The following is a 27,893-nucleotide window of genomic DNA, read 5'->3' as shown; positions in this document are numbered from 1 at the left end:
GAGCGAGAACTGCTGTTGGCTGTGGGGAGACGGACTGAGGGGACGGGAGGGAGGAAATCTGCAGCAGGGAATGCCTAGGGAGGAAGACCGGACGGCCATGGAAGCAGGGTACTATTGCTCAGTCACACGCAGGGGGAGGAGCCACTACTGTAGCCTCTCTCTACCTACACACCGGCACCTGCCAGTGACAATAAAAGAAGCCCAGGGGGCTTCCCTGGTGGCGCAGTGTTGGGAGTCCGTCTGATGGTGCGGGGGACACGGGTTCGAGCCCTGGTCCTGGAAAATCCCATGTGCCACGTACCAGCTGGACCTGTGCACCACAGCTACTGAGCCTGCGCTCTAGAGTCCGCCAGCCACAACTACTGAAGAGCACGCACCTGGAGCCCACGCTCCGCAACAAGAGAAGCCGCCACAATGAGAAGCCTGTGCATCACAACGAAGAGTGGCCCCTGCTCGCCACAACTAGAGAAAGCCTGAGCACAGCACGAAGACCCAACACAGCCAAAAAATAAACAAATAAATAAAGAAATTTATTTAAAAAAAAAAAAAAAAAAAAAGAAGCCCACTCAGGGCTGGCTCTTGTGCGCTGGCTGCTGGGCAATAAAAAAAGCCCCCTCAGGGCTGGCCCTCATGTGCCTTATGCCAGGCAGCAGAAAAGGCCCTCATTAGGGCTCTTGCACCCGTGGCCGCCAGCTTCGCTGCGCATTTGGTGCACCTGGGGCTCCCATGATCCAAGCAGTCATACCACCTCTGCGCCCGGTCCTCACAGGGGCAGACCCAAGAGCTCCAAGGCAGACTCAGGACAAGACTCCTGTAGGTGGACCACGTACAGAGCTGGGGATAAAACCAAAACTGAACCCCAGGGATGGGGTGACTAAGGAAGAAGATGGAAAATCTTTCCACCAGCTGTACAAGCTGCAGATTAAATCCCCACAATCAGTTAGGTAGACCCTGCGTCTATGGAATATCTGAGTAGACACTGAGTGTTCCCACAAATGAAAACGGTCTAGCTCTGGCAGCTGTGGACGTTGTGGGCAGCACACACAGGAACTGGGCCAGATCAGAGCCTGAGTGGTCCCCACAGTGCCCACAGCAGGTCCAGAGACCAGCCGGGAGGCAGAGGGGGGGCTGTGGCTCACGGCGTGTGCAAGGACACTTACAGCAGACATCCCACGGAAACATAATTATTACTATTGACTTTATTATGTTTTGATTCATTCTGTTGTTGGTTCTAGCTTTTTTTTTTTTTTGGTTTCTTTTTCTTTCTTTTTTTGTTTGTTTCTTGTTGTTTTAAGGGGTTTTTTTGTTTTGTTTATTTAGTCTTTTGGGATCTCTGTTTTATAACTTTTTTAATTTTTTTTATACATTTCTATTTATACTTTGCTTTTCTGTTGTTCTGTGTTCTTTTCCCTTATTTTTTTCTTCCTCTTTTTCTTTAATATATTTTTCTTTTATATATATATATTTCTATTGCTACTTTGCTTTTCTGTTGTCCTGTGTTTTTTCCCTTTTTATTTTAGTTTATTATTATTATCTTTTTAATCATTTTTATCAGTTTGTTGTTTCCTTGCTTTATTCTTCAGTTGGCACACTGCTTTGGTTTTGTTTTTAGGTTATGTGTTTTTGTTACTTTTAATCCTAATTGTTTGATTTCATTTTTGAATTCTTCTATTTGTCTGGTTGTTCTCTGGCTTTTTGTTTTATTTGGCTCTGTTTTTGTTCCTTTTATATGTGTGTTTCCTTGTTTCTGTTTATGTTTGATTTTGTTTTTACCATTTCTCTGGGGTTTTGTTTGTCTTTTTTTTCTTTAATATATTTTCTATTTTTTTAAATATTTGTTTCTATGTTGCCTTTTTGCTCTTCTGTCTTCTTTCCCCTTTCTGTTTTTCTTTTCTTTTTTTTAAATATCATTTTTGTTGGTTTGCTTTGTTTCTTTGCTTCATTCTTCAGTTGGCACTCTGCTTTGGTTTTGTTTTTTGGTTTTGGGTTTTTGTCAGCTTTCTTCTTAATTGTTTGATTTTCTTCTTGGGTTCTTTTGTTTGTCTGGTTGTTCTCTTGCTATTTGATTTATTTTGTTCTGCTTTTGTTTCTTTTCTGTGTGTGCATGTTTCCTTGTTTCTGTTTCTGTTTGTATGATTTTACTTTTTACCATTTGTCTGGGGTTTTGTTAGTTTTGTTTTTTTTTTTCCTTAATCTCCCTTATTGCTGGGACGAGCGACTTGTGGGGTCATGGTCCCTCAAACAGAAGTCGAGCCTGAGGCTCTGGAGTGGGAGCACTGAGCCCAGGATGCTGGACCACTAGAGAATTCCTGGCCCCAGGGAAGATTAATCACCAAGAGCTCTCCTGGAGGCCTCTTTCTGAATCCAAGACCCAGCTCCACCCAACTGCCAGCAGCTCCCAATGCTGGACACCTCACACTAAACAACAAACAAGACAAGAACAAAAACCCACGCATCAGCACACAGACTACCTAAAGTGATACTAAGCTCACAGACACCCCAAAACATACCACATGACATGGCCTTTCTCATCAGAGGGAAAATACTCAGCTTCACCCACCAGAAAGCAGGCACCAGTCCCTCCCATCAGGAAGCCTACACACGGCACTGGACCAACCCCACCACCGGGGGCAGAGAACAGAAGCAAGAGGAACTACGACCCTGCAGCCGAGGGAAAGGAGACCTCAAATACTGTAAATTAGACAAAGTGAGAAGACAGAGAAATATCTTACAGGCAAAGGAGCAAGATAAAAACCCACAAGACCAAATAAATGAAGAGGAAATAGGCAAACTACCTGAAAAAGAATTCAGAGTAATGATAGTAAAGATGACCGAAAATCTTGGAAATAGAATAGAGAAAATACAAGAAACATTTAACAAGGACCTAGAAAGACTAAAGAGCCAACAAACATTAATGAACAACACAATAACTGAAATTAAAAATACTTTATTTAATTTTTTTAATTAAATAAAAAATACCGAAATAACTGAGGCAGAAGAGTGGATAAGTGAGCTGGAAGATAGAAAGGTGGAAATAACTGCCAGGGAGCAGAATAAAGAAAAAAGAATGAAAAGAATTGAGGACAGTCTCAGAGACCTCTGGGACAATATTAAGCATACCAACAACGAATTATAGGCATACCAGAAGAAGAAGAAAAAAGAAAGGGTCTGAGAAAATATTTGAAGAGATTATAGTTGAAAACTTCCCCAACATGGGAAAGGAAACAGTCAATCAAGTCCAAGACGTGCAGAGAGTCCCATACAGGATAAACCCAAGAAGAAACATGCCGAGACACATATTAATCAAACTAACAGAAATTAAACACAATGAAAAAATATTAAAAGCAGCAAGGGAAAAGCAACAAATAACATACAAGGAAATCCCCATAAGGTTAACAGCTGATCTTTCAGCAGAAACTCTACAGGCCAGAAGGGAGTGGCAAGATATATTTAAACTGATGAAAGGGAAAAACCTACAACCAAGATTAGTCTACCCAGCAAGGATCTCATTCAGATTTGATGGAGAAATCAAAAGTTTTACAGACAAGCAAAAGTTAAGAGAATTCAGCACCACCAAACCAGCTTTACAAAAAATGCTAAAGGAACTTCTCTAGGCAGGAAACGCAAGAGGAGGAAAAGACTTACAAAAACAAATCCAAAACAGTTAAGAAAACGGTAATAGGAACATACATATCAATAATTTCCTCAAATGTAAATGGATTAAATGCCCCAACCAAAAGACACAGACTGGCTGAATGGATAGAAAAACAAGACCCATATATATGTTGTCTACAAGAGACCCACTTCAGACCTAGGGACACATACAGACTGAAAGTGAGGGGATGGAGAAAGATATTCCATGCAAATGGAAATCAAAAGAAAGCTGGAGTAGCAATACTCATCAGATAAAATACACTTTAAAATAAAGACTATTACAAGAGACAAGGAAGGACACTATATAATGATCAAGGGATCAATCCAAGAGGATATAACAATTGTAAATATCTATTCACCCAACACAGGAGCACCTCAATACGTAAGGCAAATGCTAACAGCCATAAACAGGGAAATCAACAGTAACACAATAATAGTGGGTGCCTTTAACACTCCACTTACACCAATGGACAGATCATCCAAACAGAAAATAAATAAGAAAACACAAGCTTTAAATGACACATTAGATCAGATGGACTTAATTGATATTTATAGGACATTCCATCCAAAAACAACAGAATACACTTTCTTCTCAAGTGCACACGGAACATTCTCCAGGATAGATCACACCTTGGGTCACAAATCAAGCCTCAGTAAATTTAAGAAAATTGAAATTGTATCAAGCATCTTTTCCAACCACAACACTATGAGACTACATATCAATTACAGGAAAAAAAACTGTAAAAACTACAAACACATGGAGGCTAAACAATACGCTACTAAACAACCAAGGGATCACTGAGGAAATCACAGAGGAAATCAAAAAATACCGAGAAACAAATGACAATGAAAACACGACGACCCAAAACCTATGGGATGCAGCAAAAGCAGTTCTAAGAGGGAAGTTTATAGCAATACAACCCTACCTCAACAAACAAGAAAAATCTCAAATAAACAACCTAACCTGACACCTAAAGCAATTAGAGAAAGAACAAAAAACCCCAAAGTCAGCAGAAGGAAAGAAATCATAAAGATCAGATCAGAAATAAATGAAAAAGAAATGAAGGAAACAATAGCAAACATCAATAAAACTAAAAGCTGATTCTTTGAGAAGATAAACAAAATTGATAAAACATTTTTCCAGACTCATCAGGAAAAAAAGGGAGAAGACTCAAAGCAACAGAAATAGAAATGAAAAAGGAAAAGTAACAAGTGACACCACAGAAATACAAAGGGTCATGAGAGACTACTACAAGCAACTATATGCCAATAAAATGGACAACCTGGAAGAAATGGACAAATTCTTAGAAAACTACAACCTTCCAAGACTGAACCAGGAGGAAATAGAAAACATGAACAGACCAATCACAAGCACTGAAACTGAAACTGTGATTAAAAATCTTCCAACAAACAAAAGCCCAGGGCCAGATGTCTTCACAGGTGATTTCTATCAAACTTTTAGAAAAGAGCTAACACCTATCCTTCTCAAACTCTTCCAAAATATAGCAGAGGGAAGAACACTCCCAAACTCATCCTACGAAGCCACCATCACCTTGATACCAAAACCAGACGAGGATGTCACAAAAAAAAGAAAATTACAGGCCAATATCACTGATGAACATAGATGAAAAAATCCTCAACAAATACTAGCAAACAGAATCCAACAGCACATTAAAAGGATCATACACCATGATCAAGTGGGGTTTATCCCAGGAATGCAAGGATTCTTCAATATATGCAAATCAATCAATGTGACACACCACATTAACAAACTGAAGAATAAAAACGATATGATAGTCTCAATAGATGCAGAACAAGCTTTTGACAAAATTCAACACACATTTAAGAAAAAAACTCTCCAGAAAGAGGGTATAGAGGAAACCTACCTCAACATAATAAACTCCATATATGACAAACCCACAGCCAACATCATTCTCAATGGTAAAAAACTGAAAGTATTTCCTCTAAGATCAGGAACAAGACAAAGGTGCCCACTCTCACCACTATTATTCAACATAGTTTGGAAGTTTTAGCCATGGCAATCAGAGAAGAAAAAGAAATAAAACGAATCCAAATTGGAAAAGAAGAAGTAAAACTGTCACTGTTTGGAGATGACATGATACTCTCTATATATAATCCTAAAGATGCCACCAGAAAACTACTAGAGCTAATCAGTGAATTTGGTAAAGTAGCAGGATACAAAATTAATGCACAGAAATCTCTTGCATTCCTATACACTAACAATGAAAACTCAGAAAGAGAAATCAAGGAAACACTCCCATTTACCACTGCAACAAAAAGAATAAAATATCTAGGAATAAACCAACCTAAGGAGGCAAAAGACCTGTATGCAGAAAACGATAAGACACTTACGAAGAAAATCAAAGATGATACAAACAGATGGAAAGATATACCATGTTCTTGGATTGGAAGAATCAACATTGTGAAAATGACTATACTACCCAAAGCAATCTACAGATTCAATGCAATTGCTATCAAATTACCAACGGCATTTTTCACAGAACTAGACCAAAAAATTTTACAATTTGTATGGAAACACAAAAGACTTCGAATAGCAAAAGCAATCTTGAGGGGAAAAAAATGGAGCTGGAGGAATCAGACTCTCTGACTTCAGACTCTACTACAAGGCTACAGTAATCAAGACAGTATGGTACTGGCACAAAAACAGAAATATAGATCAGTGGAACAAGCTAGAAAGCCCAGAGATAAACCCACACACATATGGTTACCTTATCTTTGACAAAGGAGGCAAGAATATACAACGGAGCAAAGACAGCCTCTTCAATAAGTGGAGCTGTGGAAACTGGACAGCTACATGTAAAAGAATGAAATTGAACACTTCTTAACACCATACACAAAAATAAACTCAAAATGGATTAAAGGCCTAAATGTAAGGCCAGACACTATAAAACTCTTAGAGGAAAACATAGGCAGAACACTCTTTGACATAAATTGCAGCAAGATCTTTTTTGACCCACCTCCTAGAGTAATGGGAATAAAATCAAAAATAAACAAATGGGACCTAATGAAATTTAAAAGCTTTTGCACAGCAAAGGAAACCATAAATGAGACGAAAAGACAGCCCTCAGAATGGGACAAAATATTTGCAAATGAAGCAATGGACAAAGGATTAATCTCCAAAATATACAAGCAGCTCATGAAGCTCAATATCAAAAAAACAAACAACCCAATCCCAAAATGGGCGGAAGACCTAAATAGACATTTCTCCAAGGAAGACACACAGATTGCCAACAAACACATGAAAGGATGCTCAACATCACTAATCACTAGAGAAATGCAAATCAAAACCACAGTGAGGTATCACCTCACACTGGTCAGGATGGCCATCATCACAAAATCTACAAACAACAAATGCTGGAGAGGGTGTGGAGAAAAGGGAACCCTCTTGCACCGCTGGTGGGAATGTAAATTGATACAGCCACTATGGAAAACAGTATGGAGGTTCCTTAAAAAACTAAAAATGGAACTACCATATGATCCAGCAATCCCACTACTGGGCATATACCCTGAGACAACTATAATTCAAAAAGATACATGTACCACAATGTTCACTGCAGCACTATTTACAATTTCCAGGACATAGAAGCAACCTAAATGTCCATCGACAGATGAATGGTAAAGAAGATGTGGCACATATATACAATGGAATATTACTCAGCCATAAAAAAGAACAAAATTGAGTTATTTGTAATGAGGTGGATGGACCTAGAGTCTATCATACAGAGTGAAGTAAGTCAGAAAGAGAAAAACAAGTACCGTGTGCTAACGCACATATATGTAATCTAAAAAAAACGGTACTGATGAACCTAGTGGCAGGGCAGGAATAAAGACGCAGGCATAGAGAACAGACTTGAGGACACAGGCGGGGAAGGGGAAGCTGGGACGAAGTGAGAGAGTAGCAGTGACATATATACACTACCAAATGTAAAATGGATGGCTAGTAGGAAGCTGCTGCATAGCACAGGGCGATCAGCTCGATGCTTTGTGACGATCTAGAGGAGTGGGATAGGGAGGATGTTAGGGGGGCTCATGAGGGAGGGGATATGGGGATGTATGTATACTTATAGCTGATTCATTTGTTGTACAACAGAAACTAACACAACCTTGTAAAGCAATTATACCGCAATAAAAGTTTTTTAAAGAGTCAAATTGAAGAAAAAACTAGTACTAGTACATGTGCCATATGATTCAAAGTAATAATTAACACTTATATAGCTCTTGCCACATATTAGCCATCATTCCAAGGACTTTACTTATGTTAACTTATTTAATCTGCACAACCACCTGCATTTCACAGATGAGGAAACTGTGGCACTTGACTGAGGTCACACAGGTAGAATACAGCAAAGCCAAATTAGAACTCAGGTGTGTGGGTCCAGAGTCCATGATCATAACCACTATACTAAAAATGTAGTATATGAATATAAATAACATATAAATAAAGTTTGAGAAACACTGACATGGCCCACCACTTCCCCACTTCGCCCTCTCTCAACCTTACAGATAAGTAAACTGAACCTCCAAGAGGTTAAATAACATGCTCAAGGTCAACAGGAATAACAGGAAGTTATTCATAGAGCTATTACTGGAATCCAGAATCTCCATGCTCAGATCTGGGGCTCCTACCTCCCCACCAGGGTGCCTCTGAACAGACCTTCTTATTTGCTCAGAATGTTTGATATGTAGTCTCTGCAGATTAACACATAACATCAGGGCTGGCCCCATGGGTGGATGATCTGTGCAGTCACACAGGGCTCTGCACTTGGCTTAATGCTCTGCTGCTGTCTTCTTGAATTCTTAACAATTTTTTAACAAGAGGCTCCATGGTTTCATTTTGCACTGGGACCTACAAATTATGTAGTCAGTGCATAATATCTATGTTTCTGGAGAACCAGAGGAATTTTGCAAAAGTGATGAGGTGGCAGGAACCCACTGCCTATGGTTTTGTTTTTTTGTTTTTTTGATACAAAGCTAGATTTTATTTGAATTTTTTTTTAATGTTAGCATATCTAAATTCATATATGTAATTGGTTTACAGTTTTTGTTTTTGTTTTAATTTTTATTAGAGCATAGTTGCTTTACAATGTTGTATTAGTTTCTACTGTACAGCAAAGTGAATCAGCTATATGTATACATATATCCCCTCTTTTTTGGATTTCCTTCCCATTTAGGTCACCACAGAGCATTGAGTAGAGTTCCCTGTGCTATACAGTAGGTTCATTAGTTATCTATTTTATACATAGTATCAATAGTGTATATATGTCAACACCAATTTTCCAATTCATCCCACCTCCCCCTTTCCCCCTTGGTATCCATGTTTGCTCTCTACATGTGTCTCTATTTCTGCTTTGTAAATAAGATCGTCTATACCAATTTTTTCAGATTCCACATATATGCATTAATATACCATACTTGTTTTTCCTTCTTACTTCACTCTGTGTGACAGTCTCTAGGTCCACCCACATCTCTATAAATGACCCAATTTCGTTCCTTTTTATGGCTGAGTAATATTCCATTGTATATATGTGCCACAACCTTTTTTTTAACATCTTTATTGGAGTATAATTGCTTTACAATGGTGTGTTAGTTTCTGCTTTATAACAAAGTGAATCAGTTATACATATACATATGTTCCCATATCTCTTCCCTCTTGCGTCTCCCTCCCTCCCACCCTCCCTATCCCACCCCTCTAGGTGGTCACAAAGCACAGAGCTGCTCTCCCTGTGCTATGCGGCTGCTTCCCACTAGCTATCTATTTTACATGTGGTAGTGTATATATGTCCATGCCACTCTCTCACCCTGTCACATCTTACACCTCCCCCTCCCCATATCCTCAAGTCCATTCTCTAGTAGGTCTGTGTCTTTATTCCCGTCTTGCCACTAGGTTCTTCATGACCTTTTTTTTTTTCCTTAGATTCCGTATATATGTGTTAGCATACTGTATTTGTTTTTCTCTTTCTGACTTACTTCACTCTGTATGACAGACTCTAGGTCCATCCACCTCACTACAAATACCTCCATTTCGTTTCTTTTTATGGCTGAGTAATATTCCATTGTATATATGTGCCACATCTTCTTTATCCATTCATCTGTCGATGGACATTTAGGTTGCCTCCATGTCCTGGAAATTGTAAATAGTGCTGCAGTGAACATTGTGGTACATGTATCTTTTTGAATTATGTTTTTCTCAGGGTATATGCCCAGTAGTGGGATTGCTGGATCATATGGTAGTTCCATTTTTAGTTTTTTAAGGAACCTCCATACTGTTTTCCATAGTGGCTGTATCAATTTACATTCCCACCAGCGGTGCAAGAGGGTTCCCTTTTCTCCACACCCTCTCCAGCATTTGTTGTTTGTAGATTGTGTGATGATGGCCTTTCTGACTGGTGTGAGGTGATATCTCATTGTAGTTTTGATTTGCATTTCTCTATTAATTAGCGATGTTGAGCATCTTTTCATGTGTTTGTTGGCAATCTATATGTCTTCTTTGGAGAAGTGTCTATTTAGGTCTTCTGCCCATTTTTGGATTGGGTTGTTTGTTTTTTTGATATTGAGCTTCATGAGCTGCTTGTATATTTTGGAGATTAATCCTTTGTCCATTGCTTCATTTGCAAATATTTTGTCCCATTCTGAGGGTTGTCTTTTCGTCTCGTTTATGGTTTCCATTGCTGTGCAAAAGCTTTTAAATTTCATTAGGTCCCATTTGTTTATTTTTGATTTTATTCCCATTACTCTAGGAGGTGGGTCAAAAAAGATCTTGCTGCGATTTATGTCAAAGAGTGTTCTGCCTATGTTTTCCTCTAAGAGTTTTATAGTGTCTGGCCTTACATTTAGGTCTTTAATCCATTTTGAGTTTATTTTTGTGTATGGTGTTAGGAAGTGTTCAATTTCATTCTTTTACATGTAGCTGTCCCGTTTTCCCAGCTCCACTTATTGAAGAGGCTGTCTTTGCTCCATTGTATATTCTTGCCTCCTTTGTCAAAGATAAGGTAACCATATGTGTGTGGGTTTATCTCTGGGCTTTCTAGCTTGTTCCACTGATCTATATTTCTGCTTTGTGCCAGTACCATACTGTCTTGATTACTGTAGCCCTGTAGTAGAGCCTGAAATCAGGGAGCCTGATTCCTCCAGCTCTGTTTTTTTTCTTTTTTTTTTCTGAAGATTGCTTTTGCTATTCGAGGTCTTCTGTGTTTCCATACAAATTGTAAAATTTTTTGTTCTAGTTCTGTGAAAAATGCTGTTGGTAATTTGATAGCAATTGCATTGAATCTGTAGATTGCTTTGGGTAGTATAGTCATTTTCACAATGTTGATTCTTCCAATCCAAGAACATGGTATATCTCTCCATCTGTTTGTGTCATCTTTGATTTCTTTCATCAGTATCATAGTTTTTTGCATACAGGTCTTTTGCCTCCTTAGGTAGGTTTATTCCTAGGTATTTTATTCTTTTGTTGCAGTGGTAAATGGGATTGTTTCCTTAATTTCTCTTTCTGAATTTTCATTTTCAATGTATAGGAGTGCAAGAGATTTCTGTGTATTAATTTTGTGTCCTGTGAGTTTATTAAGTTCATTGATTAGCTCTAGTGGTTTTCTGGTGGCATCTTTAGGATTTTCTATATATAGTATAATGTCATCTACAAACAGTGACAGTTTTACTTCTTCTTCGCCAGTCTGGATTCCTTTTATTTCTTTTTCTTCTGTGATTGCCGTGGCTAGGACTTCCAAAACTATGTTGAATAATAGTGGCGAGAGTGGATAGCCTAGTCTTGTTCCTGATTTTAGAGGAAATGCTTTCAGTTTTTCACCATTGAGAATAATGTTTGCTGTGGGTTCGTCATACGTGGCCTATATTATGTTGAGGTAGGTTCCCTCTATGCCCACTTTCTGGAGAGTTTTTATCGTAAATGGGTGTTGAATTTTGTCGAAACCTTGTTCTGCATCTATTGAGATGATCTTATGGTTTTTATTCTTCAATTTGTTAATATGGTGTATCACATTGATTGATTTGCATATATTGCCTTTGGAGTCAGACAGCCCCAAGTTCAATCACAGCTCTGCCACTTCCTTGTGACCTTGGGAAGTTCACTTAACTCCTTTGGGCCTCAGTTTTCTCATCTGTAAAAATGCAGATAATTCTTTTAGCCTTGACCTAGTTGCTGTTTGGGGCTTAAATAAGAAAATATCAGAGAAAGCAGTAAGAAATATTGTTTTGCTGCCTTTCTTTTAAAAAGCTAGAATGACTCATTGTCTCCCAGACTAGCTATCACATGCCAAAGTACAACATGAACCTGTTCTGACTCAGGCTGCCTTCCCAGTTATGAGGCAGAAGAAAACTCCCAGAGAACCTTTTGTAATCTTGCTGATAGCACAAACTTCAAACTAGCTCCAGAAACTGATACTCCTTGGCATGTGAGGATGCCACCCTGCAGCTTGGGCTGGCCAGACAGAGGGCAATGAAGCCTGCAGTTTAAGAAGCACCCAACTGCTAGCTATTAACTGCTTTGGTATCATGATCTTTGAAGGCTGGAATATAAGTAAGTTTCACCTAGAACAAAGATTCTCAACCTTGACTACACAACAGAATCGTGAGAGTTGCTTCTGAAACATTCTATGACCAGGATCCCCTCACAGAGATGTTCTGATTCAATTGGTCTGGTATGGCCAACTATTGGGTATTTTTAAAGCTCTCTTAGGTAATTTTAATGTGCAGCCAGGTTTACGATGATCTAGAACAGTGGTTCTCAAAGTGTGGTCCCAGACCAGCAGCATCAATATTATGTGGAAACTAGTTAGAAATGCAATTTCAGAGCCCATCCCAGACCTACAGACAGAATCAGAATCTCTGAGGGCAATTTAGATTTTAACAAGCCCCCCAGGTAATTCTGATGCATGCTCAAATTTGAGAGCCACTGATCTAGAGAGAAGAATAAGAAGGGCAGATAATTTAATTACAAAACTCCCTATTTTTGGATATATAAAGTATATCCATCCCACAACCCCAAATTGGCTTGTAAATTTTTTAACTATCTTGTAGAATAAATATCCCATCTCTAAACATCTGAGCCTCCAAAATGCCAGATTATTCTTCTTAATCTCTCTATTCATAATATAAGTTTCCTGGGGAGAATAGTAGAGAGATTTCTAAATGGAGCTTAAGAAACTTCTGCTACTTTTTAAAAAGATTTACATGGTTAGGCTGAGTCATAAGTTGATAATCTTCTTAAACACATTTTTTTATCCAAATTTCTCTAAATGAATCTTAATTACAGCATTTTTGTGACAATGTTTTGCTAAGCTTTTGACCTTGAGAAGAGCACAATTCACAGCGAGAAACGAGGCACGGTCCTAACTAGACACCCAGCACTTGTTTATCTTCCTTTTGACAAGAGAAATAACACAAATAGCAAATGTTTAATAATCCCCAACAAAATGAACACAAAGCGGCCTTCATCTACCTTTTCTCTTCGATGATGCAGTTTTGTAAAGGAATACCTCAGGGGTTGGGCAGGGAATATGAAACTAGGAGGGACCAGTAAGAACACTATACAATGGTATTTTCCAGGCATGTGTCAGGTCTACTGGTCCCTGTGGGCCTTTACTGTAAATGAATCATCTGTTAGACCAGCTGTGGGCGCCCTTACTTTGGAGTCTGTCAAGTTTTCACCTGGAATTTTTTCAGTCCCTCTGAGGAAAACAAATTACCGTCTATAGCTTTAGAGAACAGATAGGACTTGTGATTTGGGCAATGGACCTCATAAATCCTGTACTAAACCATCACTATCCCAAAGAGAAGGCATACTTTACGGTCTTTGCCTGAGCTCTCATCCGAAATCCTATTGGAAACTGACCCAAAGCAGCCACTGTGATGAACGGAAGAGGAGGGAGAGAAGGGGGCCATGAATTCGACCTGAGAGGGCACCAAGATAAACAAATTCCTGATGATATGTCCATAAATAAGTTTGAAATTCTCCTTGTAGGAAACAAGAAAACAACTGGCAGCTTCAACATCAAAATCATGCTCAGAAGAGCAACAAAAATCATGGAGGCCAGAGTGAGGATGGCCACAGGGCCAGGGTGATTCCAAGAGGGAGGGAGGGAGGAGGTGAATCGTTCAGCAGCTGAGGCTGCCTGCTGGCAGAGGTGCTGGGCTACACAGGGAGACACCTGGCTGAGAATGAAGGGAGAGGAGACCATGGCAGTGGAAGGCCCTGGAGCGGGTGTGTGCCGTGCACCCTTAACAGACAGCACTGTGAAAGAGTGTGTGATGGGCTTCTTTCCCTCAGCATTACATTTGTGAGATTCATCCGACCTGTGCTTGTAGTTTTAGTTCATTTAGTTCATTCTCCTTGCTGTCTAGCATTCCACTGTGTTGATATACCACAATGTATTTATCCATCCTGGTGTCCATGGATATTTAGCATGTTTCCAGTCAGGGCTGTTAGGAGCAGAGTTGCTACGAACATTCTTGTACATGTTTTCAGTGGACACACAGACATATTTCCCTTGGGGTTCTGTTGAGTTAGAGGTGGAACTGCAGGCTTGGATTACTGGACTTCTTAATACGTCTTTAAACAAGATTGCATTCTGTCTCACAGCCATTATACTCAACAAATAACATGAGGGTCTCCAGCTCCATTTTGCAGGTGGGAAACTGAGGCATAAAGAATGCGACTTTATGTTAGATCAGCTGCAGGGCCAGAAGAGAAGCTCCCCGGGTCCCCATTCCATCCTGAGCCTGCTCTTCCTGGCCACACCATATTAAACAAAACTTACTGTTATTTCAATCAACAGGGCTTGTGAGTATTTAAAAAATAACCAGCAGAGTGGGAGCTGGTGGGGATTGTGCTGGATGGGAGGCCACCTTCTCATTACCATCTTCATTTCTGCATTGGCAAGTGTCTGTTTTGGAAAGCTGATCCCAGAGTAGTAAAAATAAAAAAGCCTCCGGGCATAACAAAGCGCATCGTTATCTTCAGCGGGCAGAGCTTCCTGCTGGAAATCGTGCCCCAGGAAGAGGCTGCTCCACCCAGCCTGAGGTCAGTGGCCCACCTCTTTTGGCCCTGAGCGTGGAGCCATGTTCAGAGGACAGGAAGCTCCTGGGGGACTCCAGAGGTCAGGGACCTTCTTCATAACCTGAGCTTGTTCCTGCAGGATTAGAAATCTGCCTAGACCCAGGTCACCCAGGCTCTTTTCAGCATTGAGTTTTTGTTCGGCATTTCTCCCATATGATTCAGAGGACCCCCTACCCCTCCCCCTCTCACTTGTAGGTTTGTGGTCATTTGCTTAATTTGCACAGGATGGACCGAGACAAGTGGAGTAAGTAGGTGTTTCGCCAGCTGACACTGAGGTGCCCTGAACTCGTGAAGGCAACTTGGCGTCCCGAAAAGCTCTCTGGAAGCCCCTGGGTAGGATGGGAGCAGCCCTCCATTTAGACTCAAGAGATGTGAGTTCTGGTGCCATTTCAATCCCTGCATATTGCACACTTCTTAACTTCTCTGGGATGATGGACGAGGTAGTGTGTTTGTATAAAGGGCCTTCTGATCACAAGGTATTCTGTTACATAAAGAAAGCCCGTTCAATTGCTGAAGGCATGATTCTTCATCTTGTCTAGCCCGAACCTCTCAGGCTAGACAAGATGAAGACAATATGGCAGGCATATTCCCCACCCGGGAACTTCTGTCCGGAAAAGAAGCCAGAGCCTCCCTTTGAATACGTCCCTTCAGCGCAAACAGCCTCTCACGGGACTCACTGCCATTACTGGGTGCCCAGTACAGCCGTGTCTGCTGTTAAAATATTGCAACACGTCTGTGCCGGCTGCTAACTAGTCAATGCCTTGCGTGCTTCCTCCCCTCCACGATCCAGCAACTAAAACAATAACTCCAGCCCAGCAGGGGGGCCTCCAAGACCCTGCTGCAACACAAGAGCTGATTCCCTTCTGATTTTTAACATCACACCTGCCTTTCATTCATTCAGATATCAGATGTATAACTACAAAGCAGTGGATCTAAGTTTTTATGGAACTGGAGAACTAAGTACCCAAATAGAATAAGTAATATTATTTATCAATCAGCCATCTTATTCTTGAGGCTTGGTTCCAAATGACTTCTGGCTTATGCTAAAAGCAAATCTACTTTCAAAAGATAAAACTTTGCCATCTGTAAGGGTTTACAAAAGAGTAAACCCAATCCCAGTGACAACCTAAATGACAGGACCCAAAAACTATTTCAAGCAATGACAGCATCACTGCAATAAGTATATAGCTTCAAAAAGTGAAGAGTTTATCCAAACATAATAATTTGGGGAAATTTTAATGCTGCTAGATATCAGAGGATATTAAGGAATTTTTTAAATAAATTTCTTTTTTTTTTTATAAATTTATTTCTTTATGTATTTTTGGCTGCACTGGGTCTTTGTTGCTGCACACGGGCTTTCTTTTTAGTTGTGGCGAGCGGGGGCTACTCTTTGCTGCGGTGCGCGGGCTTCTCATTGCGGTGGCTTCTCTTGTTGCGGAGCATGGGCTCTAGGCACACGGGCTTCAGTAGTTGTGGCGTGAGGGCTTCAGTAGCTGTGGCCCGCGGGCTCTAGAGCACAGGCTCAGTAGTTGTGGCGCACGGGCTTAGTTGCTCCGCGGCATATGGGATCTTCCCGGACCAGGGCCCCATGTCCCCTGAATTGGCAGGCGGATTCTCAACCACTGCACCACCAGGGAAGCTCGATATTAAGGAATTATTATCAGTTTTTAGATGTGACAATGATACTAAGTTAAGGTTTTTAAAGGAGTCTATTTTACAGATACATACTGAAACATTTACAGATGAAACAGGATGAAAGGGATTTGTTTCAAAATAATCTAAAGAGAAAGTGGTAGGGGAGTGGGTGTCGGGAGGGAGCGGGCTAGCGATGAACACATAGGCTTTTTTATACTATTCTCTCCACTTCTTTATGTTTTAAATTCTTCAAAAGTAAAGTTCAGCAAAATTGTTTCCAATCAGTCTATACCTCCCAGCCACCCCTGGTAGGTGGGAGAAATAACAATTGGAAGCAGCCTGGATTAGGACATGGAGGACCCGGAAGGATCCACAGTCCGAACACTATCTAAACACCGACTGTGTAGCTGTGCAAAGTCCTGTACTTCGTCCTGTGCCGCAGTTTCCTGTCTGTGAAACGCACATAACCTTAACCTACACACACACACACACACACACCCCATTCTGAAACAGGCCAGGAGGAGTCTAAACAAGACAACATTTGTAGAACATTTTGCGTTCCTTGGGAGAAAGGTGTGACATAAAGGATGCATCACTGTAGGACCTCAGCACCCAGAGGGGTTGTGTGAAGTTTTGTTCAGATGATTCAGGATTCCCAGAAGCTCCCCACAGATTTTTCAGAAACGACCTCATGCTTCGTTCTCTAAGCCAACTGAAAAAAGGAGCAGAAACAAAACACCCTGCTTCTACACAGGAGGCTTTTAGCAGCTCTGTTTACTCCTCCAACACAAAGCCCTTGTTTATGTGTGACAGATGGTAATACATGTTTCTCTCTTCTCTCCACCCCCGCTCATTTGTTCCCCTCTGTTCCTTTGTCCCCCTCCATTCTTCCTTTTCTCCAGTCCTTCTCTGCCTCACACCACTTTTCCTGAACTGATTCAAGGGCCAGGGAGAAGGAAAAAGGCAGACAGAACGCCAAGCCCTAGGAGAACGCATTTGCCCAAGTCAGCTATTCATGCTGTCAGGCCGATGCACACAGTCGATTCTTGGTTCACAGCACTCATATTTGAAATGTATTTTTGAAGACAGAGTGACACACCTTTGAAACTGTAGGGGGCTCAGAACAAACATTAGAAGGCCCATAAATATTTATGTGGTAGGTTTCCATGGATTGCTTTCCCAAAGTAATCACAGACGACACATTTGCGTACTAACACACACACACACACACACACACACACATCCATACTCGTGTTCCTTCCAGGCCCAGCCACTCCCCAGATAGAACCTAACCTTGTACTGAATATTTTTGCACTAGGCACAGTCTATAACGCAGCAGGGGAGGGGGTGTGAAGGGCTGAATAAGCTAGAGCCTTCTCTCTACCCTCATGGAATGCTGCTGCTGTCCCTCACAGACCCAGGCAAGTGACTTAGTCGTTCCCAGCCTCCATTTCTTCATCTGTAAAATTAAGGTATTCAAATAGGTAAATGACATAGACTCTTTTCCAGCTCTAAATATCTGATTCTATGAGTAATCACACCAAGGCTCCCAGAGAATTCCCATAAACCGATCTACCTGACACCCCAATACTTGGTGGGGACAGGGGAAGGTTTGTCAGAATAGATGTCAAACCAGTGCTCGAATGATGACCCGTATAGTACAGAAGAGAGAAGCTAGGGGCAAAGGGGGAAAGAAAAAATGGTAGTAAGTTTAGTAGGGAAATAACATGCTTATAAATAGGATCCGAGAAGGGGATCAAAGAGGAAAGAATTGATGTAATAGATACCAAGCCGAAGGAGAAGGCAGCTTTGGCACCTGCCTGTATGTCTAAGAGAAAAGATAGCAAGAAAGAAAAATTGGGCATAAGGAGGTGTGTGCCTGACGATAAACTCAGTCTCCTGAAACAAACATGCTTCCAACAGAGGCATTCTCCAAGCAGCAGCATGCTGGCCCTTTTAAAAGAGGCCTCAGTTTGGTGCCTTGTTCTACACGAGGATAATAACTATCCCCCACGGCCACACCCACCCCCAGACAAGAAAGAGTAAAGATCCATGCTCAGGAAAAATGAAGTCGCTATTTGAGAATAGCTACATCTGCAAATGATTAACTCCAGGATTTATTACCAATTAGGACTATAAATCTCTGTTTACTTTGGCTCCTGTAAAGTTGATTTCACTGGGGGATGGGGGGGGGAGAGAAATCTAAGCTTAAAAAGACACACTGCAAATTCAAAAGGAAGCAGGATACCTCAAGCACCAGAGCGGAAAGCAGGCTTCACCTTGTGGTTCTAAGCAAACAGCCCAGCAGATGCCCACAGGGTTAGCAAAGTCAACGAGACTAGTGCCACTGAGAAGAGGGCGTTGGGGCCTGGAAGGAGGGTGCATAAGTGAGGGGCCCCCAGCGGCCAGGCCACAAAATGGCCAAAGTTGGCAGCGAAGCGTGCGCATCAGGAGTTGTTTTTTTGTTTGTTTTTTTTTCTGGCCACGCCCCACGCAGTTTGTGGGATCTTAGTTCCCTGACCAGGGATCGAACCCGGGCCCGTGACAGTGAAAGTACAGAGTCCTAACCACTGGACCGCCAGGGAATTCCCACATCAGGAGCTTTAATGTTCCTGATCTCAGGGGTTCTCAGCCTTGGCTGACCACTGGAATCACCTGTGAAGCTTAAAAAACACCTATGCTTGGGTCACACTGCAGACCAATTAAATCAGAATCTCTAGAGGGTGAGGCTCAGGTATCAGGATTGTGCAAAAACTCCCCAGGTGACCCTCCAGGTGCAGCCAGGGTTGAGAACCACTGCTTATCTCGTTTCCTCCTCACAGCAACCCCAAGGTATAGGTACAATACTCTCATGGTTTCATAGAAGAGAAAGCTGAGGCACAAAGAGGCTCAGTAACTGGTCCAGGGTTACACAGCTAATAGTGACGGAGGCATGATTTGAACCCAGACCTCACACTCTTAACCATCACGCCCCATGGCCTCCAAGGCTATGGTTCTCAGCGTTCCAGGCCCTGAGCCTTCGTGGGCTTTTCAAGGTAGAAAATGGGGCCTCTCAAACTATTTTCATATATCTTTTCTTAAAAATTCTAATAGAAATGAAACATTAGCCCATATTAATGCTACGTGTTAACTAGGAAGGCAGGTTTCTTTCCTTGGCTTGGAATGAGAAGATGCACTGGACACTGCATGCTTATCAGGAGTTCTCATTCATTCCTTCAACAAACATTAAGTGCCAGTTTTCTGCAGAGTCTATAAAATAGAACCACCCTGGGCAGATAAGCACACAACAGATATTCTAAGGGCCGAAACAGTGGCATGCACTAGACACTGTGAGAGTCCACAAAGGAAAGTGGACAGCTGAGTGGCAGTAATGTATTATGACTTTGGTGAGTGAAAAATGGCAAAGTAAATCGTAGGATCATATATGCATGTTGCTACGTGGTGAAATAAAAGATGGAGTCCCTAAGTGCAGGTATGGGATAATAAGATGCTATGAGAAGGTTGGGAATACACTGCTGGTGATCCGTAACTATTTAATCCAGAGTAGAAAATGCAAATTCCTGGCTAGCACCTACTTGAGTACAGTGAGCTAGATGTCAACAGGGGAGGGGGGACTGAGGTGACCTCAAGAGCCCCTATCCTAACTAAAGAGGCAGCCAGTTCTCACCTCCAGCCAAACGTCTCCATATCAGAATGTGGGTACAGTGTTGTCAGTCCTTCTGACTTTTTTAGGGGAAGCTGTAAATATGGGTTGCTTAATGCAAGATCTCCCAATTTTTAAATGGCATCTAATTCGAGTCTTTTCAATACACTGTGTAGACCAAAGAAAACACATCCAGCACCAGCTCTGCTTTCACAATTGAGAGTGAGCTCCCTGCCTGACCCGTGGATCCTAAAGCAACTGCTTTTATCCCACCTGTGCTTCCCCCCCCCCCTCACCTACAGGTATGCTCATTTATTTTGGGTACGGCATCTGGAACAGCACCCTGGAAATCAGCGCCCGAGAAGAAGCCCTGCACCAAAGCACGTACCAGCGTTACGACGTGGACGACCCCTTCTCAGTGGAAGAAGGTTTCTCCTATGCCACAGAGGGCGAGAGCCAGGAGAACTGGGGCGGGCCTGCCGAAGACAAAGGCTTCTATTACCAACAGATGTCAGATGCACAGGCAAACACCCAGACGAGTAGCAAGGCGAAGAGCAAAAGCAAACACAAACAGAACTCAGAGGCCCTGATTGCCAATGATGAGTTAGATTACTCTCCAGAGTAGGAGCAAACACACAAGAAATGTGTAGAAATGACGGTGATTTATTTTCAGTAACTTAACCTGTGGGCTAGAAGGTGGAAACGTCTTTGGCTCTCATTTCAAAAACCCAGGCTTCCCCAAAGTCAGTCCCCAGTCATAGCCTGTCATCTGCCAGTTCTGCTCTTCAGGATAGTTCTGTCCAAGGGCTTAACCCAGGTCCCATAGCTGGTCCCCTTGTAAAAAACAAAAACAAAAAACAAAAAAACTAAACAAGAAGCTACAAGAAGTTCTATCCTAGGTGCAACCATCAGAGCTGATTGCAGCAAACGTTTCCCAGGCCTTTGCTTTGCTGGTTGAATCTTTTCGCTTCTTACTAAGGCCCCAAGAAGCAGGGAGTAAACTTCTTGGACCACACTGAGGCTGCAGCTCCTCCTGGAGATGTGCCAAAGCAGGCAGGGGTGGGCACAAGGCAGCATTTCAACCACCTGAGACCACAAGGGCAAAGCTCTGTTCTCAGCATGCTGGGCTGAGAGCTGCTCCCTGAGGCCAGGCGGCAAGTGGCACTCCCTCAGCAAGCCACATTTTGTCCTGAAATCTCACAAAAACAAATTCATGGGGATGCATGCCTCTTGTTCTTCGCCAAGGTTCTCACAGTCTCCCAACTAGAACTTTAGGACACAGCAAAGGTCAGGGACTCTGAGACCATGACCCCAAAGATTTCAGACTCACCATAAAGCAGTCATGCAGACCCAATAATATGGTGAGAAGCACCATCAAAGCTCTACTTAAATGGCCAGAAAAAAAAAAACAACAACAACTGAATAACCATCTCTTGCAGTGAAGGCCAGAAGGGCATTGGCAAAAATTAACTCTCTGTCATGCCTTCTCTTATACCAGACTCTAAGCTCCTGCTGATATGATGAAAGAGGGCAAAGTAGGAGCATGATTTCATGGCACTAATATGCCTTGAAGAAGTAGGCTGTTTGTTTTATGATCAGATAAAAAAGCTTTACAAGGAGAAGTGACCCAGCCACTGAGATCACATTGCAAACTCTACTTCAGATTTCTAAAACTATAAATTCTGTAGTTTTCTGAGATATGCAACCACTTGATTGGTGGGTGCTGCTCTGAAAACAAAAATACTGAAGCACAGCTACTTAGTAACTGCATTCCACGAGATCACATTTCACTTCTGAACCTTATTCCTCTGGAGTAGCTCACTTTTAGATGCGTATTTGTCCTTTTATTTCCCAAAGTAGTTTCACTGAAGCCAGAGAAAAATCTGGTAAGGTCTAAATCTGGGCCATAGAGGGGCTCTTAAAGGTATTTTTTCAGAAAGAAGCTGGAAGAGAACATTTGCAACAAGAAAAAAACACATGGTCTATGCATTCTAGTCCTGGGTTACAGGGATTACAACACTGCCTTGAGATGTGCACGCATGTATGTGAAGGCACAATTTGGATCAAGCTAAAATCTTTGTGAGAATTTCCTGAAAGGGAGGCGCAATAGCAAATTCTTTGCTCTCTCTGTCTCCTGGATCTAGAGTTATGCCAAAAGTTTTCCAGAACATCAACTAATGTTTAAGTCTATTCTTTCTTAAAGGTTGAGGTTTGTGCCACCTTGGCATGTTTCAGGATTATAAACAGGAGGCAAAAGCACATTTTTATGCAAAACTAACACTGATCAAGAATGTACCGAGTCTTAAGCAATGCGAATAAAAAGAAATGTAACATCTGTCCTTGGAGGCTCACAGCCCAGGGAACGGGGAGCACCAGAGCCTGATAAATGTAGATAAAACAACCGAACCTGACAAGTCCTCTTGGTTGATACCCTGGGCTTTAACATAATATTTTTTAAAAGATCAACTGAAACTAGTTTTTTAAATAAACTGCATATCCCACCCATAGCCAATGTATGCCATTTAAATTCGAATAATTACTGTTTCCAGATCTTCTTTTTCATTCCTCTATATTAAGTGTTTAGAGCTCTGGTTTCCTGAGGTCATTTTTTCCTCTTAATGCAATGCTTGGCAATGCCATTTTTCTCTCGCCTAAGATTAACCATAAAGATACAGTGCCTGGTGTGTGAAATACACCCTTGGGGATTAAATTCGCTATCAGTAATTTTTGTGAAGACAAAGTTTCGAACTGGTCTTAGGACTCAACAAATCTGCCTAGTTTAAATATGATCTGTTAAACTTGAGACACATCCAGACAGATGGGATGGGGCTGTATTCCTTAAAAGTGTTCAAAGAGAAATATGAATGCAAAAATAACAAAATCTTAACGTGAGTGAAAGAGCTTCCTTTTACTAGTAAGGTGTAGGTATTAGCGTAACCATTGTCTGGTGGCAGACGTATGCAGTTTCTGCAGCATGAGAAGAGAGAAGGCATGCTTTGGTAAACCCCGTTGGTACTGATTTCTGGAAGGCCTTCTCTCAATCACTCTCATTTCAGGAGTCATTTCTCACCAGTAGCATCTGTATATTTTTTTAAGCTTTGCTCTCGTTATTGCTCTAAAGTTGATCAGTCATTTCACCAGTGACCTTGGCTTTTAAAAAAAATTAGTCAATATGATAGAAAAAGTTTTTCAAGATAAATAGACATGTTTTTCCCTCATGCTTCCCAGCCTCTGTGCAACAGTCCTAGATTTCACAATGCAGTTTTCAAATACCATTAGCCACTAGAATGATTATAGTAGCGTTTCCTAATTAATTTTCTTAAGACCATATTTGTGGGACCACGTTATAAGTAAGATCACCCTATAATTACCTCAGAAACTTAGCCCCTTGAACAGAGTCCAAGAAAGACCTATATTTTACTGAATCCTCTGTAGCAAGAGCTCTTTCAGTGAGATTTCATCATGTGGATTTATGATTTGGAGGCAATTACCTGATTTTTTTTAATTGTATGCTCTTTATTAGCACTCTGCTTCATTTCAAGAGGATTTCAGGTGGCTATAAAAATACATATAGTACAAAAAGATTAAGCGAGGAACTGAGGCAAATAAAAATAGAAGTAGAAAGGATAAGACAAGGCTAGACGTGTATTTAGTGCACAAATGCAGAACCTTGACATGCATTGCTAGATCTGCCAATGAGGAGGCAACTTAGGAAATAATGGAATTGTTGGTAATAACAACAAGAAGTATTCCTGGATGATAAGAATAAATCCTTCCCCATGAGGGCAGAGAATTGCAATACCACAGATCACTGAAACCCACAGATAAGCTTCAGAGCTAGATTTTACCAACTACATGTGCCTGGCATATAGTGGATGTTCAATAAATATCTGATGGTCAGATGGATGGGTGGATGGATGAATGAAAGGAAAAGGAAATATCATTTATTCAACAATTTTTTGTGGAGAGCTTATTATGTGCTGTAGGGGTTCAAATATCGAAGAGACCTCCCTCCATTGGAAAGATCATAGAGAATGCAGCCCTTGTGTTGAGCCTTGTGGGATGGGGAGAATTTTGCCAGGTAGAAATGAGGGAGATGCCTGCCAGATGCAGGATCAGCGTGAGTAAGGTGTAGACTGTGGCTAACAGCTGTCTCCTGACTAATAATTTCTACTGTGCCTCCTTCAAGGGAAAGCAAGTAGCTAGTTTGACAGGAGCACATGATTTGTATTTAGAACTATAGGAAATTATGCTGAGAAGGCAAGTCAGGGCTCACGCACAGATAGACGTGAATGTTGAACTGAGCTGGCTGGCTCTCCTTGGGTGAGGAAATGATGAAAGTATGAATCAGGGAAGGCTGGACTTTAAGAAGCTGGGGCAGTGGCTTCATCTGCCTAGCAAGGAGCTAATAAATTACACACACACTCCCAAGTTGATTTAACATACCTAAAGGGGGAAAATATCCATACTTAAAACAATGTATGATTCTTCCTTTGAAATCCTGTCTGATTTCATCAACTTAGGAGAAGTATAGTCATTTAACATGTGGACAGACAACACAAAGTTATTCCCAGCCACTTTAAAATTTTCAACAGTAAATTTAAACAACCAAACCTAACAACATTTTGTATCTATCTAACCTGAACAGTAAAACCGCAGCTCAAGATTTTACTCAACTTGAGTGTAAAGCCACTTTGTGAAAGGAAAGGAATGATAGAATTAGGTCAAGAATCCAGTTCTACTTCTTAGTAACAAACTAATAGCTAATCAAATGTCAACATAATGGTCATGATGAGCCTCTTTAATAAACAGGGGGGGAAAGGTTGTTGAATTTAATGATCCATCTTTCTCTAGAACCTGTGGGTTGGTCAGGATATAAACCTACTAATATTGGGGAAACAAAGCACAAACTCCTTCAAAGAAATGTCTTTCCCCCATTCTGAAAAGAGTTGATGAGCTTGAACTCCTTTACATCCCACTTTTAAATCTACTTTACAAGGGGTCACCTCTTCTCCGCATTATGAAGAGAAGCTACATGAGTTTGAGAATCTGTCTAAAAGACTAGAGGAAATTGCTGTCCCCTTTCCCACTAGATTTTAGCAGGGCCGAGATGTCAGTGGAAGCCCACTGAGGGTCACCCACACGTTTACTAATTCTGTGTCTCAGATTAGAATGTCTTGTTGGGTGGAGATGTCAGAATGTGTCTGAAGCCACAGCTGGGGTCAACTCACCGAGTCCTGGCGGCAGTTAACAGTCCACGCTGGGATTTAAGCCCTCGGGCTAGTGCGCACTCCGAAGACCAGCTTAACTTCTTATGCTAGAGGAAAGGGCGGAGCAAATTCGCCGCCCTCCAAATTCGTGGCATTCGCACTCCATGGCGTTTAGAACAAGACTTGTCCAGGAAGGTTTTTCTATCTCAAATTTCCACGGAGACTCAGTTTCTCCCATATGCATGCACCTCCCGCACGCTGAGGACCCCTTTGCCTACTGGCAAAGAGAGGCGCCAACGGGTAACCAGTGGTGGCGCCGCCGTGAAAGAGCCAATAATGTGTAAGGAAACGACGCGCAAGCGCAGGACAGCATCCCAACGCGCAAGCGCAGGACGGCATCCCAACCCGCAGGTGCCGCCGCAAGCGGAAAGTTGGATGCTGGTTCCCCAAAGGAGTTTGTATTTCTCAACTGGAACGGTGATGGGTAGCAGAAAGCCCCTTTCGTGTACAAATTTGTTAGTCCTGTGTCTACTTTTATTGTCTCTAAGACTTTTGAGGAGAGGCTCTTGTAATTTTTCCCCCCTCAGGAGCAACTTCGTTTCTTAAAGGCTTTCCTCTTCTTGCCCGGCTTGAGTAACTCACTCGTCGTTCTGAAATACCTAGGCACTTGCCTTGTGCCATCACTACTTCTCTAAGAAAATGTTTTCGTTTTTTAGGACTTAAAGCCCAAAGGGGATTAGTGGAAGTTTTGAAGACCGTCAAAAGTGAACATATATTCTGTAGCATCAGCTAAAATAGTGTTAGAAATCATTAAACAGTATGCTACGTGCATGGAGTTACAAAATTCACATAGGGCCTTCGCAAAGACAGCTTTGGGCTTGAAGTCTTCTGAAGGCAGGTAGCTGTAATTTCTTATTCTATGAGAACGTTTAGTGCATTCTGATACAATAAGGAAAGAAAATGGCTTGATATTAGAACTAGGAAACAGGGGCAGCCTGGATTTTGTCATTAGGGACTCCCTCTGTGCTTTTTTTTCCCGTTTTCCTGACATTGACATTGGTGGCATTGACTAACGGGAATTGTGCGTCATGTGAATTTCCCAGGAAGTGAAGACTATGAAGGACTATGTTCATTCTGAGAAGGCCGCTCCTTGTACATCTACTACTAATTGGTCGTGGCAGTTGCAGGTACTTTGTCTCATTCACTCACGCTTCCAGAGGCTAGACTCTACCCTGGAAATCATAAACACCCACCTTCCAAAGCGAAAACACAGTTAATGCTACGATGGCGCATAAATACCTCAACCATCTGGGCTGATAGAAGGGGCTGCAGGTCTTTTAAAGAGCAGCTATAGTCCTCATCCCATATAGGCACACCATCTAACCAGGACTCACATTCTAGCTTTTCTCACTGTGGAAAAGAAACGTTACTGTTTAATTCATATCCAAAGTTATAAATACAGCTTGTAAATTTTACTAACGTGTTTCATTTTTGTTTGGTCCTTGAGAGCTACAACTTGCTTTTTTGCAGATGGTAACTTCTGGTGTTGTTCTCTGCTTTTTTTTTTTTTTTTTTTCTGGTATGAACTTGCTGTATTTGTTAACGTTTGTTTTGTGGTTCCTAATTCCCATTGGTGCACTGTACAATGGGGTGTGTAGTGTCATGAAGAAAGAAATAATATGCAGCTATGTTATGAAGTGTGTTTTATTTTTAAATGACTGTGATGTTGACAATATATTGATTTATTAAGACACTAAGGGAAAATTCTAAATTTACCAAAATGTGTATATTTTAATAAATGCATAAAGCTTTATTGTGTGCCTTTAAATTTAAAAATGGGTTTATAAAGAGAGTCAGAAACAAGTGTCTTACTATAAAATATCCATAATAATGTAAAGCTCTTACACAGGAGATGACCAATAGAAAAAAGAAAAGAAAAAGGAGCTTTCCCATATTTTGTTACCTTAACCAGTATCTGAAGTCTGCTACTTTCTTTCCATCCTAAAATGGAGATGAATAAGTGAATCTTGCCTTAAATGTTTCAACTGTCCTTTGTAGAAAAGCCAGATAAATGAGCTCATTTTTTGGAACTAATTGCATTATTGTGGAAAATTCGTTTTCAGAATAAAAATATTTTAAAAATGACAGCTAATCGACTATTAAAATTTAAATTTGAAGCAAGTGCCATCCTACCTTATAAAGTTCACTTTACTTCTGTGAAGAAACTAAAATTCCGCTTTAGCAGACTCTTGGGAGAACGTGACGTGATTCCGTCTCCCTCTCACCATTTTCCTCCAACAAGGTACAGGGCTCTCCCTGGGACCCTGCTCACTATGGTGCCTCATGAGTTACCCCATTCCCAGTTCCAGCTCCCAGTCACAGCCACACACCACTCCACCCTCAGCACCACGGAACATTCGAGTCATTGTCCTCCTTCATTTTTTGGACAAATTGCAGGAACATTACCTGCCTATAGTCTCAAACCCAATTAATGACAGTAGCATTCATTTATTTTACTTTTTGATGGCACAGGTAGTGACACCTGGAGAAAAGGTAGAGGGGCGTATCAGGGTCACATATTGCCCACACTACGTGAGATGCGAAGAACCTGCCATGTCTTTATCCTACAACTCCTTAA

The 27,893-nt window shown here is 41.4% G+C and overlaps 1 protein-coding gene across 1 annotated transcript in view; it reads left to right on the top strand.

Annotated features, from left to right (window-relative positions):
• The window catches only part of SLC7A14 (solute carrier family 7 member 14), a 76,125-nt gene extending 55,455 nt beyond the window's left edge, over positions 1-20,670 (top strand). The window contains exon 7 of the mRNA XM_059921998.1: positions 20,348-20,670. Coding sequence (XP_059777981.1) covers positions 20,348-20,670 — 323 coding nt within the window. The remainder of the gene's footprint in view (positions 1-20,347) is intronic.
• Positions 20,671-27,893: the final 7,223 nt, after the last annotated feature.

This window comes from Balaenoptera ricei, chromosome 4, assembly GCF_028023285.1.
Source record: "Balaenoptera ricei isolate mBalRic1 chromosome 4, mBalRic1.hap2, whole genome shotgun sequence".
In the NCBI taxonomy this organism is placed as follows: Eukaryota; Metazoa; Chordata; class Mammalia; order Artiodactyla; family Balaenopteridae; genus Balaenoptera; species Balaenoptera ricei.
The sequence above is the reverse complement of the archived record's forward strand: the minus strand, read 5'-3'. Positions and strand labels throughout refer to the sequence as shown.